We start from the raw sequence: 20,494 nt of genomic DNA, 5'->3' as shown, positions 1-20,494 counted from the left end.
ATGCGGGTTTCCCGTCCCCCCCTTAACCATTTATCCGTGCAGCATACACAGCCGTACTGCCCACATCCCGGAGGCCGGGCGGCATCACTTATTCATATGGCACATTGATACAGTACTGACAAGAACGAACTTCTGGTGGGGAGACCCGCTGGAATACATATATATTCATATATGTTTAACCCAAATCTAGTATGCAGTACTGTGATATATATATATATATATGCGCATCCTAACCCGCCAACATTGCATTGTATTTTTCATTTAAAATAATACATATCTATTAACATTTCTGTGACATAGAAACATGCACTCTTTCACTGTTTTAACATAGCCTTTATTTTCAAGGAAAAAGGCAAGATAATGTCAGGCAGTTAGCCCATAGGCTGCATGGAGAAAACACAATAGACTAAAACTGCCACAGTGCATTTGAGACCCCCAAACTCCCATCATGCTCCACAGGTGACAGGTCAGTTCTTTTTTCCGGCTCCTCTTGTGAGGATCCTGGAACATTGAGCTCATGTGTTTTTGACTTTGTCATTAATTGATATTTAGAAGTGCGTTTTGTTGAACTTCACTCGACGTCTTTGAGTACAAGCTGTACTATCATTTTTTTTTTTTTGTTGCTAATTATTTAGTCTGAGATGCCTGCCCTGTTCAAGTTCCCTTTGTGTGGGAAGAAAATGGCTAAATCAGACCAACACTCTGTCTGCATTGTGTTTTAGCCATCCTCACACCAACCAGACAAGTGTTATTACTGCAAACAACTTTCCAGCAGGACTCTACGTGATAGGGAAAGAATCAAGCTGCATGCCATGCAGGAGAGAGGACCAGGATCTTCAAGTGTCCTGGAGGGTAACATGTAACTTTCTAAAGAGCCTTTCTCTCAAGTGCAGTCTGAGCATAGCAAAAGCGATAGAAAAGGTGAAAAAAGAAGACGCCTCTCTGCCTCACCATCGTTGGAGAGGAGACCAGCGTTGAATAATGTCTCTATGGTCACTGTGCATCAAAATTGACGACTGGAAGGCCTCTGCCGCGACCGTCTGAAGAGCAGTCAGGGACGACACGGTCGACCCCAGGCCCTTGGCAAAGACAAAGTCGACATCAAGAAGATTGTCGTCGCAAATGGCCCCAAGTAAGTCTAAGTATTGACTTGAGTCGGCGTTTAACATCGCCGCTGCTGCACCGATCGACTTCGACAATTCCACGTTGACGGTCCAGGTCGGGTTCCCACCGACAGTGGAACAGAAGTTCAACGTTGAGGGTCTCACCGCCACGCAGGTATGGACGGTCACCGCCGAAGACCCCTCCAACTGCGAGTTGAAGACCATCTGCGTCGAGAGCCTCACTTTCATCCAAGCACGGGCGCTCTGTCTGCATCGCTAAGGTGAAGACAGTCCGCCTCTAGGAGATCTGTCAAGACCGATGTCTTTCCACGCTTCTCCACCTGCAAAGAGACCGAGAACTTCTGACTTACCTGCACAGACGTCGAAAGCTCCCTCTACGTCGAGGGAGGTGCAAGTTGTGGATTCGCAGAGACAGACACCGAGATCTAGATGGTCAAAGTCTTAGAGCACAGCATCCTCTCCAGACCTTAGGATTGTGCAAGTTTCGCTGGAGGGATCTCCGGCTCGAGAACAACAGACACCACCGGTTAATCTCTCACTGAGGTGGCTGAAGAGTATGAAGGAGTGGAGAGTGCCAAGGATAAGTCCAGGATTGGACTACTCTCAAACATATTCGCCTTCCAGAATCTCTACTTGGGCAGCTCATCCGGCTACACCGGTCACTAGATCTCCCCAAATGTCTCCATGACGGCCACAGTCTCCTTCACCAAGAAGACCTTGGTTTAGAACACCACATAGGCGATATCGTTGTAGGTCTCGTCAGTCCCAATCCTGCAGACCTTGGGAACATAGACACGGGTCTCCGTCCTGGTCTACAGACACATCCAGAGCCTCTGTAGAAGATTATTCGCCTACACTTTTGGCTACCCCTCCTGCAAGAGTTTCACCAGTGGACAATATCCTCACGGTCAATGAAATTCTATGTAGAGGTGCGGCAAAGCTGAACATTGAGATGCCAACTGCCACCACCTTGGCAACAGTCATATTTGAAACTCTGCATCACAGGTCGTCCACTAGACCACTACTCCCCCCTGATTCCTGGGCTACCTGAACTGGTTTTTCAAACCTTTGTTACGCCGGCATCAGTAGGGCCAGTGCCATTGTGCATTACAAACAATACAAAGCGCCAGACCAGGGCCAACTGTTTCTGAGATCTGATCTTCCTCCAGACTCTGTCATAGTGGCAGCGGCAAGAAAATGGCACCCGGGGCGTCTTCCTTCCTAGTGCCACTTGACAAGGACAGTAAGCAGATGGATCCCCTTAGAAAAAGGATGTGTAGCACCTCTGCTTCCTATATGAAAGTCACTCGTGCCTCAGCACTTCTGGGAAGGTACGATAGAGCACTATGAGACTCCCTCTTTAGATTTACGGAGAAACTACCAAAAGAAGATTGGCAGGATTTCCAGGAAATCCTCCAGGATGGAGAATTGGTAGCTAAGCAGGTAATAAGAGAGCAGCGGATGCTTCTGACCTGGCTGCTCATCCATACTCCCATGGCATCTGTGCTAGGCTCTCCTCCTGGCTACGGCTTACGGGTCTGAAACTTGAGGCCCAACACAGGATTCTTAACCTGCCCTTCAGTGGGTCTTCACTGTTCGGCACTCATGCCGATGATGAGATTACCAGAATGAAGTCCAAACTTGACACCCTGAAGGCAGTGGGCCAGGAGAAACGCAAAGGTTTAGGCGCAGCTACTGCCCTTATGACTGTCGCCAGTATCAACAGAGTTCAAACCCCACACTGGGCCTCGCAATAACATCATCCAGTCTCATTATCAACGGCGTCGCTCGGGAGCTTCCAAACAGTCAGCTTCCTCTACTAAGCAGCAGACAAAGCATCGAGTGCCTGCTTTCCCCAGCTTTGCTATTGTGCAGAATGGTTACTCAATCAGATTCATGTCCCCTTCTCTGGCAGCAGTCCCACCTCGAAGATCATCAGTCAATCAACAAGAACTACTTCGGGTGGAGATAAATATCCTGTTACAAAAACAAGCCATCATAAAAGTTCTCTGGCCACAACAACGGCAGGGGATTTACCCCCGCTACCTCCTGGTTTTAAAGAAAGGTCCAACCAGGGAATACAGGCCTATACTCTTATCTCAGACTCTAAAACAAGTTTTTCCGCAAAGAAATGTTCAGGATGTTGGCTCTACATCAAATTATTGTGCACCTCCGGTCTAGGATAACGCTCTACCCAGCAGCTCCGCATCATCGCCGCTGTGCAGAGTCCTCCCCTGAGAAGGGTTTGCGCCGACAGCCCGTTCCAGCCTCAGAAGTGGTCCAGTCCTAGCCTGCCTGGTGTACCCCTCTGCTTACTTGCTTTTTCCTTGTTGCCCTCTAACTACCTCATTCCTCATGATTTTATTTTATTAATTTAGTTTTAACATTAGTTTCCCGCCGCTGCTGCCCCAGCAGCCCCTCCCCCGACACAGCCCCCGCTCCCACCTCCCTACCTCTAGTCCCGCCCCCCAACCCTACTTAATGGCGGCTGCTGTGCAGTCGCGCTGCTGGTGTGCCAAAGGCACGCCTAGGGCAAGCCCGTCTGCGCCCCGACCAGCGCCAGGAACCCTGGATCCACTACCCCCCCACCACTAAGACTCTGCCGCCCTCCACACACTCAACCCCGAAAGACTCAGACTGCCAACAGGCCTCGCCGAACTCGACCCATGGCCAGTTCTCCTGCCTACACAGCCATCAGACCCTCCCTACCACCCGACCTCCGGCACCGCCAACACCTGCACTGACTACACCCTAAGATGCACCCTCCTTAACGTGCTCTCCGTACACAAACGGGCCATAGAAATCTGGAACCTACTCAACGCTATCGTCTGACATCACCTTCTTCACGGAGACATGGACCAACGCCACCTCCGCTCCCAACCTCAACACCGCCATCCTGGACAGATACAAGATCCAGAGGAAGGACCGCCCCAACCACCTGGGAGGGGGCCTCGACATCGCACACAAGAGCATCCTCTGCCTCACCACCTACAGCGAAACCTTCCCCTCTGCCTAACACCTGCACTTCCAGATCCAGACCACCCCTAACACCACACTCAGAGGAACCCTCAACTACAGACTCGCTGGACACCCTTCGCCACCACCATCATAGCCTTCATCGCACCCCACGCCATCATCGCACCCCACGCCATCGCATCAATGAACTAAATACTCATTGGAGACCTCAACTTCCACCAACAACCCCAGTGACCCCAACTCCACCATCCTCTGGGACAACCTTGCCAACATCACTCAACCAACTCGTCACCACACCTACACACAGAGCGGGACACACCCTCGACCCCATCTTCACTGCAGGTAACACCACTGTTTTCACTTCACCGTCGACAAACCCAAGGCACCAACCCCCGCCCAACACGAAGAAAGGGGAGCAAGGTTACCGACTAGCAACTGAACTCCACCCTCACCCGAGACAACCCCACCTAGGCATCCGACGTCAACATCACAGCCACAGGACTCCACAGTTGGATCGCCAACTGCGCAGAGGAGCTCGCCCCGCTACGCAACCCCGGCAAACGGCGCCCCTGGAAAGACGCCTGGTTCACCACTGATCTCCAAAAAGCCAGACGCACCTGAGACGTCTGAAGAAGAACTGGAGGAAGACCAAGACAACCGATAACTACTCCACCTGACTACTACAACCAAATCAGAACAACCAAAAGGAACTTAATCCACAACAAAATCCTCGACTACTCCGCCACCTCCAAGGAACTCTTCAGTGTCATTCAGGATTTCACCAAACCACACAGCGAAGCCACAGACATCACCCCGTTCCAAGACCTCTGTGACAAGCTTGGAACCTACTTCCACCTCAAGATCGGGACTCTCTACAACAACTTTGTCGACTACCCACAAGACGCCACAGCAGGCCACCCACCCGCCAGAGACACCAGCCAGCCCACCATCTCCAACTGGACACCAATCGAGACCAAGGACAGTCATGACCATAAAAGGCATCCACTCGGGGGGGGGGGGGGGGCACTGACCCCCACTGACCCCCACTGACCCCCTGCCCCCCACTTACCCCTGCTCCCCAAACATCTACCACAGGGCTGCGGACACCATTGCACCCGAACTACAACGGACCATCAACACCACCTTCACAACAGGCACTTTCCCAGATGACTAGAAGCGCGCGGAAGTCAGGCCCCTGCTCAAGAAGCCCACGGCTGACCCCTCTGACCACAAGAACTACCGGCCCATCTCGCTCCTCCCCTTCGCAGCCAAGGTGGCAGAGAAGGCAGTCAATAGGGAACTGACACGATTCATCGAAGAGAAAGCCGTCCTCAACCTGCCCAATCTGGATTCCGAAGCAACCACAGCACCGAGACCACCCTACTTGCCACCACAGACGACATCCGCACCCTCCTGGACCAAGGCCACTCCTCAGCCCTCATCCTCCACGACCTGTCTGCAGCCTTCAACACGGTCTCCCACCGCACACTAGTCGACGGACTACACGACGCCGACATACAAGGAACTGCCCTGGACTGGATCCGATCATTCCTCACCGGAAGAAGCCAAAGGATCAGACTACCACCCTTCCCCTCTGCCCCCACGGAAATCACCTGCGGAGTCCCACAGGGGTCATCACTGAGCCTGACCCTGTACAACATCTACATGGCCCCCCCTCGCAGCCATCGTCAGACAACAACCCTCACCAGAGACCCCACCACAGCAAAACTCAACTTCCCGAGAGCAATGCAAGACTTCGCAGTCTGGATGATTAACAGCTGCCTAAAAATCAGTACCAAAAAGACAGAAGTCCTCGTCCTTGGAACCACCCCTTCAGCATGGGACAACACCTAGTGGCCCACTGCCCTCAGAAGTCACCTACCCCCTCAGACCAACCCAAAAATCTCGGCATCGTACTCGATTCATTACTCGCCATGAACCGACAGGTCAACTCTGTCCCCTCCAGCTGCTTGAACACCCTCCGCATTCTTCGAAAGACCTTCAAATGGATCCCCCCGGAGTCAAGAAAAACAGTCACCCACGCACTCATTACCAGCAAACTGGACTGTGGAAACGCTCTCTATGCCAGCATCAACAAGTCCCTACTACGCAAACTCCAGACAATACAGAACACCGTGGCCAGACTCTTCCTCGGCATCCCTCGAAACGAAAACATCAGCCAACCCCTACGGAGACTCCACTGGCTCCCCGTGGAGAAGTATCTTTCAAAATCCTCATTCACGCCTACAACTGCCTACACAACAGACCCAAATACCTCAACGATAGAATAAACTTCCACGTACCCAAAAGAAACCTCCGATTTTGTTTAAAATATTTTTATTGCAGGAATCCGTAAATCGTTACGTAATCGGCCAACATTATATATCACACCCGATCAATGAGATGCAACCCTCCGTTCCCCCACCGTAAGTTATTTACACAGCCATTCAGCCCACAACCCTAGGGTCGAGCGGCGAAATTCAATGGGGGCTCAGGAGGATGTCGAAGCTGGCCCGGAGAACCCGCTGTCCGTCATCTGCTTTTCCAAACAAGCCCATAAACCCAAAAGAACACCCCACTCTTAAAACACCCCGAAGCCAGGTAAACCCTCCCCCCCCCCTGCCATCCGCGCGCGGCATCCACCGCTACAGGATCTCCAAAAGGACCCACGGGGAAAGCAATAGATCTGAAAAGTGTAATCGTCTATCGGGACTCAGGGCGAGCCTCTTCCTCAAGCTCAGGGTCGCTGGGGGCGCAATAATCCCTAAGGGCCTGCACTAACATCTCCCATTCCATCGCTGCCTCCTGTGCCTTCTCATTGCGCTGCCTCCAAGCTAGCTGAGCGTACTCTCCCCCGCCGCCCACTTCAAAAATTCGCTGTGCCACCGGCTTCCCGTCGGACCAGCTCGTGCCTTCCAATTCCTGGTCACCTCCCGTTTAGCAAGGAGCAACCCCAGATCAATGAACTTGCTAGAAATTTTGTTTTTGGGGGTATGAGGGAACCAGTGCAGGAGACCCACCGCCGCGTCAAGCGATAAGGATCTCCCCGTCGTCTCCTCCAAGGTCTTCCCCACTTCCTCCCAATAGGATAACAATCCCGGGCAGGCCCACAGCATATGGAGGAGGTCTGCCTCCTGGGCCGGGCACCTGGGGCATTCCGCCGAAGTCGTATCAAAATATCGCCTGATTTTCACCGGGGTCAAATAGGCTCTATGGAGCACGTAGTAGTGGACCAATTGAAAGCGGGCGTGGCGTGTGCCCTTCCAGGCCCTCCGCACTAGCTGGGCCCAGGTCGTCTCCGGGATCTCCCTGCCAATGTCCACCTCCCAGCGGTTTCTCAAAGTGGTGAGGGGAGCCATCCCCTCATTGATCAGTCTGCCGTAAAGGCAAGTGACCGCCTTCACCGTGCCCGCAGACATCATCACGTATTGGCATACCGGGGATAAAGGAGGTTCCTCCTGCCCGCGTCTCCAGTGCGCCTGGATCGCTCGAACAAGGGCCGAGTGCAGCAAAAAGTCGCCACGGGGAATCCCGAAGCGCTCGATGAGCTCCTGGAAGGGCAAGAGCGACCCGTCCTCGTATAGATCCCCGATTAGCTGTAGACCGGCGTCCTCCCAGGTCGCTAGCCGCGACCAATCACCCCCATGGGGCAGAGCCGTTAGCATCCCCAGCGGTATTTCGGGCGCGTACGGTGTTCGCAGGTGGCCCCGGGCGTGAGCTCGGTTCCAACACAGGCGGATAGTCCGCTCCTCCATTGACAAGTCCTGCAAGGCCAACCGTTGTCTCATCGCTATGAAGGAGAGAACATGCCTGGCCATGCCCGTTCCCCTCTTTTCTTCGGGGCCCCGGAACTCCCGGGCGATCTCCTGGGTGAAGGCCTGGAGCTGCGCCGCTAAGTAATACTTTTCGAAGTCCGGCACCGCAAGCCCACCCTCCTCCTTCGGCCTCAGTAGAGTCTTGAGGGCCACCCGCCGGCGGCCCGAACCCCAAAGGAATCCGACAATCATGGATCGTAAAAGTCGAAACGTGGTCGGTGGGACCCAGATCGGCAGTGTCCTGAAATAATATAGCAACCGGGGGAGCGCCACCATTTTAAGCAAAGCAATCCTCCCCGCCACCGAGAGCGGTAGCGTGGCCCAAAAGCCCATACTGCCTCGAAGTGCTCGAATGCCCCGGGCAATGTTCCCATCCAGGAGGCCAGAAGGTTCATGATAGACATACACCCCTAGATACTTAAAGCAGTCGGGTTCCCATCTAATCTCCCTACTCAGAGTAGGGGTAGGGGTGCCCCTGCGGACCGGGAAAAGACAGGTCTTAGTCCAATTCACTCGGAGGCCCGAGACCTCCCCAAACTCCGTGAGCGCCGTCGCAGCCCTATGTAGGGCTTCGAGCGGGTCTTCTAGGAAGAGCAACAGGTCGTCTGCATACAGTGAGATGTAATGCGGGCCCGAAGGAGTCCACAGGCCCGTGTAATGGGCTCCCGACCGGAGATGCAGCGCAAGAGGTTCCAGCGCAAAGAGCAGTGGGGATAACGAGCATCCCTGCCTCGTGCCTCGTTCCACCGGATATTGTGAGGAAATCAGCGGTCCCGCCCGAACCCTGGCCGACGCCGAGGCGTACAGAACCCTGGTCCACCTGATGAAGCCCTCCCCGAGGCCAAACCTCCGCAACACAGCACAAAGGTAGTCCCATTCCAGGCTATCGAAAGCCTTCTCTAAATCCACTGATAGGACAACCGGGCACGGGGCGTCCACAAGCGGTTCCCCTAGCAAGCGGAACAACCGACGAATGTTCATGGTCGTGTTACGCCTGGGGATACAGCCAGCCTGGTCCTCATGTACCAAGGAGCTCATGTGGCCGAGCAGCCTCGAGGCCAGGATGCTGCTCAGTATTTTATAATCCACCGTCAGCATCGATAAGGGACGGTACGACCCCGGATCGGAGGAATCCCTTCCAGGCTTGAGGAGCGGGACCACCAATGCCTCACACATCGAGCCTGGGAGACGCCCAAGCCTCTTCGCCTCCCTGTATACTACCAACAATCTAGGGGCTAGGAGATCGGCATAGGCCGCATAGAACTCCACCGGAAGACCGTCCAGGCCCGGAGTCTTATTTCTCGCCATCTTTTTGATGGCGCTACGGATCTCTCCCAATTCTATGTCGGACCCCAAGGCTTTCGCCACGTCCCGCTCCATTGTTCGGATCTCTAGAGGCCGCAAATAGTTATCGAGCAGGTCAGGGTCTCGGACCGAGCGACTGCGGTATAAGCGCTCGTAATATTGCCGGTAGCAGCTCAGAATCGCAGGCTGGGTGTACACCTGGGTTCCGTCTGCCCTGCGCATGGACGTCGTCATTGAGGACTGCCGCGTAGGGTTGGCCAGCCATGCCAACAACGCGCTCGACCTATCCCCCTCTGCGATGGACCGAACCGTATAGGCCTTATAGTCAAAACAGCGGAGCCGTTCGACCTCCGCCGCCACCGCCGCCTTCGCCTCCGCCGTGCGCGCCTGCAATTCGGGGCGCCCGGGGCGGCGTAACTCCAACTCGCGGAGTTTTCGATCCGCTGCCTCTAGGTCGGCGAGGATACTTCGCCTCACGCCGACCTGTTTAGAAATGCAGTACCCCCTCACCACCACCTTAAAAGCGTCCCACTCTAGCGCTCTCGAGCTCGCGGTGCCACGGTTGGACGCAAAGTACTCTGAAATCGTATCACCTAGGTCCGCCTTGAAGACACTGTCCTCAAGGATCTCGGGCCGCAATTTCCAGGTGGGCACCGCCGGCACCCCGGGAAACCAGCCAAGGTCCAACAGGAGGGGGTTATGGTCAGAAATGGTCCTGGTCAAATATTCAGACCGGACCGCTGCTGAAACCAGTTCGGGCGAGCCAAGAAATCCGTCCAGTCGAACGTGCAATTCGTGGAGGCTCGAGAAGTAGGAGTAGTCCCTGGTTGTGGGGTGTTGCGCCCTCCAAATATCCGTTAACCCCCAGTGAGTCTGCCAGTCCCGACGATCCCTAGCCAAGCGACGAACCGGAGAATCGGGGAGGGGTGGATGCGAGCGGTCAATATCTACATCCACTACTGAGTTGAAATCTCCACCGAGTAGGAGGGGTCCGGAGAGGCAATGGGCCAACGAGCCCGATAACCTGGAAAGGAAGGCAGTCTGGTCTACATTAGGAGCATACACACAGCAAACGTTTAGGTCTCTCCCTCCCAAAGTCCCCGAAATAGCCACATAACGCCCCTCTGGATCTATCACTGTGTTCGTGACCTGGAAGGGAACCCCAGCCCTAACCCAGATCAGCGCCCCTCTGGCATACGCCGAGTACGAAGTGCAAAAGACCTGCCCCCTCCACCTACGCTGTAAGGCCGCCCCTTCCGCCTTGTTCAGATGAGTCTCCTGCAGCAGCGCCATTTGTATTCCCCTACGCACTAAGTAAGCGTGGACCTTGTGACGCCTGGACATAGTGTGAAGCCCCCGTACGTTCCAAGTAACACATTTCAGATTAGCATTAGCCATTGTCCCATATTGTTCTCGCAAAGTCTCCCCATCTGGGTCCCAACAATAGCAGGACATCGATCCTCACAGCACTGATGGCTGCCATTTTCCCCAACCATAACTTAGCAACCCAAATATGAATCAACTCCCCAACCACCCTCCCCAGAACAGGACCCAAATAACCCCATCTAGTTCCCATCCAAACCATATTCTCCAACTATACCCTACTAATCCTGCAGTCGCCACCGCAGGAAGGCCTTAAGGGCCAGGTGCAGGCCGGGCGGAGGCAGTGGGCCCTCGACGCTCAGGCCACCAGGACTAACCGAAGCCCAAAACAGTGTAAAAGAAACCTCCGATCTGTCAACCTTGCACTACCTGAAACCCCACGCATCCATAGAGCCAGAGCAGGCGGAAGATCGTTCTCTCACATTGCAGCCAAAACCTGGAACGAGCTACCGACAGATATCGGATGCGCCCCCACCCTGAACACCTTAAGACCCTCAAGACCTGTCTCTTCGGCTGAACGGATATGTGTAATCCCCCCTCCCCCCCCAGCGCCTTGAGACCCTCACGGGTGAGTAGCGCGCTTACAATACCCTGATTGATTGATCTTCATCAAGAAGACTGGATGTGCTCAATCGACCTTCAGGACGCATATTTTCATATACCAATTTCCCAGAAGCATTGGAGATTTCGAAGGTTCAAGGTGGTGTCAGAGCACTTCCAATACAAGATCTTGCCTTTCGCACTCTAGTCAGCCACCCGCACGTTGAAATGCATGGCGCTGATAGCGGCTTTTCTACGAAAGCAAAAAATCTTAGTCTATCCATATCCGGGCTACTGGTTGCTCAAGAGTGCTTCACCCAGTCTACTACAGGAATTCCTGCAATCCTGTGTTCGAGTGTTAAGTCGGTTTGGGCCTGTACGTCAACTATACAGAGTCCATTCTCAATCCATCCCAGAGGATTCACTTCCTGGGTGCTGTTCTGGACACCGCAGACGCAAAAGTGTGTCCTTTGCAGGAGAGGTTATCCTCAATCGGCAACAAATGTTGCACTCTCCGCAGCCCACCTTATCCCATGGCTAGACCAGTATCTTCTCTGCTGGGCTCCATGGCTTCCAGCATCTTCATGGTTCCCAATGCCAGGCTGCAAATGCGACCTCTTTAGCAGGCATTGGAGTATCAGTGGTCTCCGATCTCGAACTGCTGGGAGGACACTATAATTCTTCCTCAGATAGTCAGAGAATCCCTGAAATTGTGGATGCAATATCACCATTTGTTGAAAAGGAATCCCCTTCCATCAGGAACTTCCCAGCCAGACGATTATCACGGACACGTCCCTCCAGGGCTGGGGAGCCCACATGGGCTCTCTTCAACTTCAGGGGATGTGGTCAGAAATTGAGTTGGGATATAACATTAATATGTTGGAACTAAGAGCTGTACACCTAGTACTAAAGTCATTCTTCCCTTCCATCCATGTACGACTTGAACTAACTGGGACGGACCAGGTCAATACCTCTGTCGCTGGAGGCACAAGCTATTTGGAAATTGCCATGGGTGAGAAAATTGACCATATCTGCGATCTACCTCCCAGGCTCCTTCAGTATGCACTCGGCCGCCATAAGCCGCAACTTCATTGAAGCGCAAACTGGGTGCTAAACGACGAAGTTGCACAGGACATTTTTCAATGATGGTGTTCTCCAAATATCCATCTCTTTGCGGATGTTACAAATGCAAAATCTCGCGCCTTCACATCCAGGTATCTCCAACTATGCTCCTGAGGGAATGCGATTTTGATCGATTGGTCAGAGACATTACTCTACGCTTTCACCAATCCTGCTCATACCACTGGTGATCAACAAACTCTACAGATCTAGAACTAAGGTGATCCTGATCGCACCAGTGTCTCCTCGTCAGTAGTGGTATCCGGTCCTTCTTCACCTTTCCGAGACACCACACAGGAGGTTACTGTGCCGTCTGGACCTAATATCCAAGTTTGGTGGGAAGGTGTTCCACCCCAACCTCACATCCCTGAGATTGACGGCATGGATCCTGAGTCTCTCCAATATGAACATCTAGGTCTCTTGTCAGACTATATGAATATTCTAAAAGAAGCGAGGAGACAATCTATGCGGAAGTCCTACGCTGTCAAATGAAATCGTTTCTATCTATGGTGCACAGCCAATGGCCATAATCCCATCCTTGGACAGGAACAGGTTATTCTCACATACCTTTTGTATTTGGCTAAATCGGGTGTCCAGGTCACTTTGATAAAAGTGCACTTGGCGGCCATTACAGCATATAGAAAATAGCCCACGCAGGTTTCTTTTTTTCAGATGCCAGTGGTTAAGGACTTCTTGAAGGGCTAAAAAAGGTCTATCCTCCGGTTAGGTCTCCCTCTCCTCCTTGGGGAGCGTAATGTAGTCCTTTTTTAAACTGATGGGTCCTCCCGTAGAGCAAATTCATAAAGCATCACTCTAGCACCTGACGTGGAAGGCCACTTTCTCAGTAGCAATTACCTCTGTGTGCAGAGTTAGCAAGATCCAGGCGCTATGTTCTAAATAACCTTATCTAATTTTCCATGCTAGCAGAGTGGTCCTGAGAACCCACCCTAGTTTTCTGCCTAAGGTTGTATTGGATTTTCATATTAATCAGTCAATTACACTCTCCACCTTTTTCCCCGAACTCTACCACCCCTCCTGAGAGGGCATTGCATTCTCTTGACCTCAAAAGGTTTCTAAAATTCTACCTGGATAAAACCAAGAGCATAAGAAAATCGAGCCGTCTCTTTGTGAATTATGGTCCTATGTGCACTGGTCTTCCTTCCTCTAAGCAATCCATCTCTAGATGAATAGTGTCCTGCATTACCTTCTCTTACCAGCTAGCTAACCAGCAACTCCCTGGCTGACCAAAGGCTCATTCCACCAGACGGAAGGCCTCTAATACAGCCCTCCTCAGAAATGTACCCATTGCAGAGATATGTAAAGCTGCTACATGGCGATCTGTACACACTTTTGCTCGCCACTTCTGTCTAGATTCTGATACTTGGGTGGATGCTCAGTTTGGGCAAGCCTCTTTAAGGAGTCTGTTTGGGTAACTTACTGTACACTTTTACCCCCTATGGTCGTTATAGCAGCCCCTTTTAGCTGCTTATTTTGGGGACTGGGACCCGTATAACCGTTGCCCACTGGGGTGGTATTCAGTACTGTCATGCATCTCATATGAACTGTCTGACACCAGATATTGGAGATGAGGTTTCCCCTCACCGTGGTAATATTTAGGGATTTCCCAGTCACCCCAAACGTTTGCTACTCCTTCGAACTTACTCTGGGCTATCTCACACTGTAGGTGCATCGGCATGCAATTGCCCACATTTTATATACGTTACTAACCAGGACTCCTGGACCTATACCTTTGGAGTACTACACTGGCTATAGACAGACCGGTCAACCTGGTTTGCTGACCTTGTCATTGCTGGACTGCCTTCGGGGGGAGGAAGTTTGGCACGTCATGCAACCTATGTATGGATGAAGGTTTTTCTATAATTAACTGTATTGTGACATAGGACGCCCATGCGAATTTACTGAGGATGACAAAACGTATAATTTTACTTTGCTGCATTTGATTTCATGTATAATATGGTAGCACTACAGAGTGCAGAATACAGACTCATAATTTTTCCTTTCACATTTAAAGATGGCGGCGTCAGTTTCATGGTTTACCCGGAATCTGACGTTCTAGTCCTATCTTGATGTTTTGTTCACTTTTGTATATATGGCATATGGGTAGCACAGCCACCCCGTGCGTCAACACGGCCGTAGGGCTGAAACGCGTAGCAGGAGTTTGTCTACGTCTACATAAAGCATTTGTAAGGACTTGGAGTGCAGGTGTATTCTCTTATCCAGAGACGTGTGGATTTTGCTATTGGGTGTCGCACCCGGCATCACACGCCACTCCTGCAGTTCAGCAATTGCGGTACCAGGAGGAGACGTACTACATATTTATAGTTATAATGCAACAGGTAACAGTGTGATATATATATTATGTAATCATGTGATGTGGTCCAGTATTGGCATGAAGGGGTTGTGGCAAAGGCTGAGTGGTTTGTATGTAAATGCCTCTCGATCATTTGTATGGTAGGACCATATTACCTGTGATCTGTTTGTTTGCAGTGCATTTATGTTTTTGGGTCGATAGCGTAAAGAATTTTTTCAAACCGGGAAATGTTTACTGCAAATAGTAAGTATACAGTTTGTGTTTCTGGTGTGAAATGAAAAGAATGCTTTACTTTTCAGTGGAAAAAAGTTGAATTTTGAGAAGAAACACCCTCTGCATTGTAAACACATTTTGTCAGTGTAAGGTAAAGATTGGTAAAGCAGTTTACTTCAGCTGCAGCTGCCAGAGAACGGTTAGACTGTTGGTGAAACAATTGACCGTGATCATGGCTAGTCGAATCATGCAATTTTGTCGCTGTTGTGTTCAACACATAGCTATGGGTGTGCAATGTTTGTTGCATAATTGGCACTATTTGAAAGTTCAGAAGGATTTGGCATTGGTGGGATCTAACTTGCGACTTGCACATTACAACCAATGTTTGAAGTGAGCAATTAACTTACTGAGATATCTTTCTGGGCTAATGTGGTTGTTACTGGGACATGGTCTTGTGTTCACATGCACTAATTCTCTAGATATTGATCATGTGAAGCAGCTGCTACAAGAAGTAATTGCACCTTTTTTCACTTTACAGTACGGATTCAGTTTGCACAAGACAAAGAATGACGGGTTCCCGGCTTACCTGGTAAGGCTGTGTGGGCTCCTGCTTTCTCATGTGTGACGGTTATGAATTGAGTTTGCCTCTTGTAGTTTTGTGCATGGCTTCATGTATCGTAATGTGCAGCCTATTGTCTTACTGTTGTAGGATTGTGTGTAACAGGTTGTCTGAATTGTGGTTGTGAACTTCCAGGTTATAGGGCTTGTGCACCCTCCTGGAATCAGCGCGCACCTGTAGTGTTCTATGTTACTTGGTATTTATGTAAGTGTTATGGACTTATCTGTGCTGCTGTTTATAACACCACTTTTGTTTGCATGGTTTTCTATAACTTGGTGTGGCTGTGGCATGTGCATGACTGTAAATGACAGTTGTAGCTTGTAACAATTACTGTTCATTAGGTACTGGTACAGATTTATTTAGTTGCATATAGGATTTTGTGCTTGGATCATTTCGAATAGGTGCATCACACCTTTGTGTAAACTCTTGTGTTTGTGCTCTTCATTCTCTCTACCTCTAGAATGAAGAGGAGGATTACTGTTTCCTGAAGAAGACCCCTCAGAAGGACCTGGCCGTGGCCCTACTGCGGCTGGATTTCAACACCAGCCTGTGAGTGACTCAGATTTCTTTTAGATTCTGCGAGATCGCACATCAGAACTGCTCGCGCACCAGAGAGCTGCACAAAGTCTCCTTGCTTGTTTGATTTTGTAAAGCGCACTGTCCCCAATGAGCGTATCGTGGCACATGCAACCTGTTTTGCAAGTGTTTTTTAATTACACATTGTGTAAATTTAATAGCAGAGATGTTCTCCACTGAATGTTGTGTACATTTGATTACAGAAATATTCACAGGCTAGGTGCAGAACTTCGGTGAAAATATTTTTCTTCTTTCTAAAGAAAATTCTCACTAGAGCAAGCACTGTTAACATGTATAGCTGTATCTCCAGACTTTAAATGTCTCACCCTGCTCTCTGCTGTATTCATAAGCTGCTATTTACATTTCTGCAGTGTAAAAATCACCAAGAATTCTGCAGAATCCTTCAAGTGGCCTGAAATCACATCTAAGCCTTCTGAAGTGAAAACTGCAGTAGCAACGAAAGGTACAAAGCTGGCAGCATCACAAGGTAATTCTGAGCAATGTTTCTACAACCTGCATGCCATAGCCTTACCCTGCACCTTGCATGGTCAGTTCTTTTCCCCATTAATCATGTGTCTAGGCTGGTTCTGCCAATGGTGTCACTTAGATGGCTTTTGTGTTCCCTTGGCAGCGGGGCTCTTCAACAGTATGTATTCCCCTCTGTGAACCCTTGGCCTTGGGCACAGTTTGTGCCCCTCGTGCATCCGCAGCCTTGGCAGTGCCTATGTCCCACTCCGTCACCCGCATCCCTCAATTAGTATCAATGCCCATCTCTGCCACCTGTATCCCTCAGCAGTGTATGTGCCCCTTTCTGGTGCCTGCGTCTCTTGGACACTGCTTCATTTTACCACCTACGCTTCATTATCTCCCTCTCTCCAACCTTCTGTCTTGTTATGCAGTTGCCACTCAACCTGTGTGCCCCATATGCATTCCTCTGCTCTGGCATTTGTCTCAGCCATGTCTTTCTGTGGTTGTGGGTTATGTCTAACTCAGTGTTTGTGTGCATGTGTTTGTTTCATAGTTATCTAGCACTCTGAGCATGTGACTGGTGACCTAGCTATATATTAAAATAACATAGCAATATATACATACTGTGGGTTCCCAGAAGGTTATATCATCTTCTGACCTGGTTGATAGTAAGGCCCAATGGGGATGTTAAAGAAACCCCTTTGGATTCTTTCAAACTTCGACTGAATCTGTAGTTACAGTGCACATGAGTGCGCAGACACCAGCTGCCTTCTTGTTTACTTAGCTGGTTGGGCGATTGTACTCCTGTGCAGTCCTGAACTGCACTCTAGGGTGGACAAAGCATTCCTATACCCATCCTGTTCTCCATGTGATGTGCAATCCCTGCTGGCTCGCTGGTGAGGAGCATTAGTGATATGCGCATATTTTTCTTTGTGGTGTTCGCATTGCAGGTGGCCAGGAATTAAAAATGACGGATCATTAGCCCAGATCCGCACCAGATTCCTAACTGTAGGAACAAGTTTTCCATTTGCAATTAAGGTCCATGGCAGAGGATTTAGCTCTAAACAAAGCTGCAGCGGCCAAGTCCTCAGTCAGGCTTCATGATCAAGTTCAGCACATTGAAAAATCTTTCTTAAAACTTATCTCTTTTAGGTACCAAGAAGGTGAAACGTAGTGCGGACAAGTCCTTGGTAAGGCGAAGGTCCCTTTGATACATTTATGTGAATTAAGATGATTTTATGCTTCCTTTTGTTTGTTTCCAATGGCGGATAAACATTTGCAAAGTCTTTATTCTGGCCTGGCCAGTGGCCCCTGAATAGACAAGAGGTGGGATTTTCCCTTGTCTGTAAAATCCCGAGAGGCTAAAGGAAGATTTGTTTTGAGTAGGATTGTGGAAGTGCAAGGGGCTGAATTTCTGCTTACCATGACCATCTGAACAATTGAAAACGTCATTGCTGTGTGAGCTGGCTTTGGATTGTGGAGTGGTTAATGGGCATATTTACCCGCTCTAGCCTCTCCTCACCCCCCCCCCCCCCCCCAAACTATTATTTGGACAGGTGTGAACCTCCTGATGGGTGTCCTGTTCCCTTTGAGTAATAAATCAGTACACCAGTCATGCCCCCTGTACAGAGAGAGGAGCACCTCGTCCCTCTGAACAAACCTAGGCCACTTCGGGGGCGGGTTTATTTGTGATTTAACTTGTGGATGTGCGACGCTGACAGCTGTCTGCTTGCACAGCCCTCTTTCACTGCTCTGCCTTTGCACAGCCCTCTTTCACTGCTCTGCCTTTACACAGCCTTCTTGCACTGCTCTGCCTTTGCACAGCCCTCTTTCACTGCTCTGCCTTTGCACAGCCCTCTTTCACTGCTCTGCCTTTGCACAGCCCTCTTTCACTGCTCTGCCTTTGCACAGCCCTCTTTCACTGCTCTGCCTTTGCACAGCCCTCTTTCACTGCTCTGCCTTTGCACAGCCCTCTTTCACTGCTCTGCCTTTGCACAGCCCTCTTTCACTGCTCTGCCTTTGCACAGCCCTCTTTCACTGCTCTGCCTTTGCACAGCCCACTTTCACTGCTCTGCCTTTGCACAGCCCACTTGCACTGCTCTGCCTTTGCACAGCCCTCTTGCACTGCTGTGCCTTTGCACAGCCCTCTTTCACTGCTGTGCCTTTGCACAGCCCTCTTTCACTGCTGTGCCTTTGCACAGCCCTCTTTCACTGCTGTGCCTTTGCACAGCCCTCTTTCACTGCTGTGCCTTTGCACAGCCCTCTTTCACTGCTGTGCCTTTGCACAGCCCTCTTTCACTGCTGTGCCTTTGCACAGCCCTCTTTCACTGCTGTGCCTTTGCACAGCCCTCTTTCACTGCTGTGCCTTTGCACAGCCCTCTTTCACTGCTGTGCCTTTGCACAGCCCTCTTTCACTGCTGTGCCTTTGCACAGCCCTCTTTCACTGCTGTGCCTTTGCACAGCCCTCTTTCACTGCTGTACCCTTGCACAGCCCTCTTTCACTGCTCTGCCTTTGCACAGCCCACTTTCACTGCTGTGCCTTTGCACAGCCCTCTTTCACTGCTGTGCCTTTGCACAGCCCTCTTTCACTGCTGTGCCTTTGCACAGCCCTCTTTCACTGCTGTGCCTTTGCACAGCCCTCTTTCACTGCTGTGCCTTTGCACAGCCCTCTTTCACTGCTGTGCCTTTGCACAGCCCTCTTTCACTGCTGTGCCTTTGCACAGCCCTCTTTCACTGCTGTGCCTTTGCACAGCCCTCTTTCACTGCTGTGCCTTTGCACAGCCCTCTTTCACTGCTGTGCCTTTGCACAGCCCTCTTTCACTGCTGTGCCTTTGCACAGCCCTCTTTCACTGCTGTGCCTTTGCACAGCCCTCTTTCACTGCTGTGCCTTTGCACAGCCCTCTTTCACTGCTGTGCCTTTGCACAGCCCTCTTTCACGGCTCTGCCTTTGCACAGCCCTCTTTCACGGCTCTGCCTTTGCACAGCCCTCTTTCACTGCTCTGCCTTTGCACAGCCTTCTTGCACTGCTGTGCCTTTGCACAGCCCTCTTTCACTGCTGTGCCTTTGCACAGCCCTCTTTCACTGCTGTGCCTTTGCACAGCCCTCTTTCACTGCTGTGCCTTTGCACAGCCCTCTTTCACTGCTGTGCCTTTGCACAGCCCTCTTTCACTGCTGTGCCTTTGCACAGCCCTCTTTCACTGCTCTGCCTTTGCACAGCCCTCTTTCACTGCTCTGCCTTTGCACAGCCCTCTTTCACTGCTCTGCCTTTGCACAGCCCTCTTTCACTGCTCTGCCTTTGCACTTGCTTATTCTTACAAAAACATTCCCTTTATCTGTATCTTCTAGATGCCTGAAGAATCCTTCCCTTTCCAGAGGCGCAACCGGACTGTCTCCTTTCAGGTGGGTTCACTTGGAGCTCATATTGTGTTCTTAACAGTAAGGTCAATCCTGGCTCAGGCTGTTTTGGTTAGGTTATCCCTAACTTGCACCATCCCTGCACATGAGGTCAGTCTTGGCCAAAACCGTATCCTTTCAGGTATGTGTCAGACCTGTTTTTCTGGTGAGAGTAATTGTGGGTCGGACTGTTTTCATTCAGGTGAGGTCACTTTTGACCCAGGCCATGTCTTTTGTGGTGGGTAAATACTTTTACCTGTTGTTGAACAGACTGTTCTTTCAGGTTAAGTCAGTTGTCACACCTGTGTTGCCCTTTTAAGTGACTCAAGTCTTTCCTTTCTCGTACTAAAGCTCAAAGAAAGGTCATGGGGCGCTTCAAAAAAATGCAATATTATCTGGTTTGTTCTCCAGAGTTTAATTTCACTATGCTAGTGGAAAAGGGAGTATTGATTTTAAACACCAGCATATGATGGAACTGTTTCTACAGATTGCAAAGAAACTGCTATGAAAGACTGTGCATCTCTCTGAGGGTCTGCTATCAATTGAGTAATCCTGATAGTTATTAAAATCATAATAAACATTTATGAAGCACACTCCAGAAAGTGACTGCCCCTAAGTGATGCAATACTAC

The 20,494-nt window shown here is 50.7% G+C and overlaps 1 protein-coding gene across 3 annotated transcripts in view; it reads left to right on the top strand.

The window, feature by feature from the left end:
- The window catches only part of GPR107 (G protein-coupled receptor 107), a 254,849-nt gene that overhangs the window by 43,383 nt on the left and 190,972 nt on the right, over nucleotides 1–20,494 (top strand). For all 3 annotated transcript variants that reach the window (XR_014965462.1, XM_085613975.1, XM_085613973.1), the window contains exons 3-7: nucleotides 15,346–15,396; nucleotides 15,887–15,975; nucleotides 16,374–16,489; nucleotides 17,623–17,660; nucleotides 19,816–19,869. Coding sequence is in view for 2 of the 3 variants with exons in the window: in XM_085613975.1 (XP_085470101.1) it covers nucleotides 15,346–15,396; nucleotides 15,887–15,975; nucleotides 16,374–16,489; nucleotides 17,623–17,660; nucleotides 19,816–19,869 (348 nt within the window). In the remaining variant the exon portion in view is untranslated. The remainder of the gene's footprint in view (nucleotides 1–15,345; nucleotides 15,397–15,886; nucleotides 15,976–16,373; nucleotides 16,490–17,622; nucleotides 17,661–19,815; nucleotides 19,870–20,494) is intronic.

Source organism: Triturus cristatus, chromosome 1_2 (assembly GCF_964204655.1).
Source record: "Triturus cristatus chromosome 1_2, aTriCri1.1, whole genome shotgun sequence".
Taxonomy (NCBI): Eukaryota; Metazoa; Chordata; class Amphibia; order Caudata; family Salamandridae; genus Triturus; species Triturus cristatus.
This window is presented reverse-complemented; position numbering and strand designations above follow the sequence as displayed.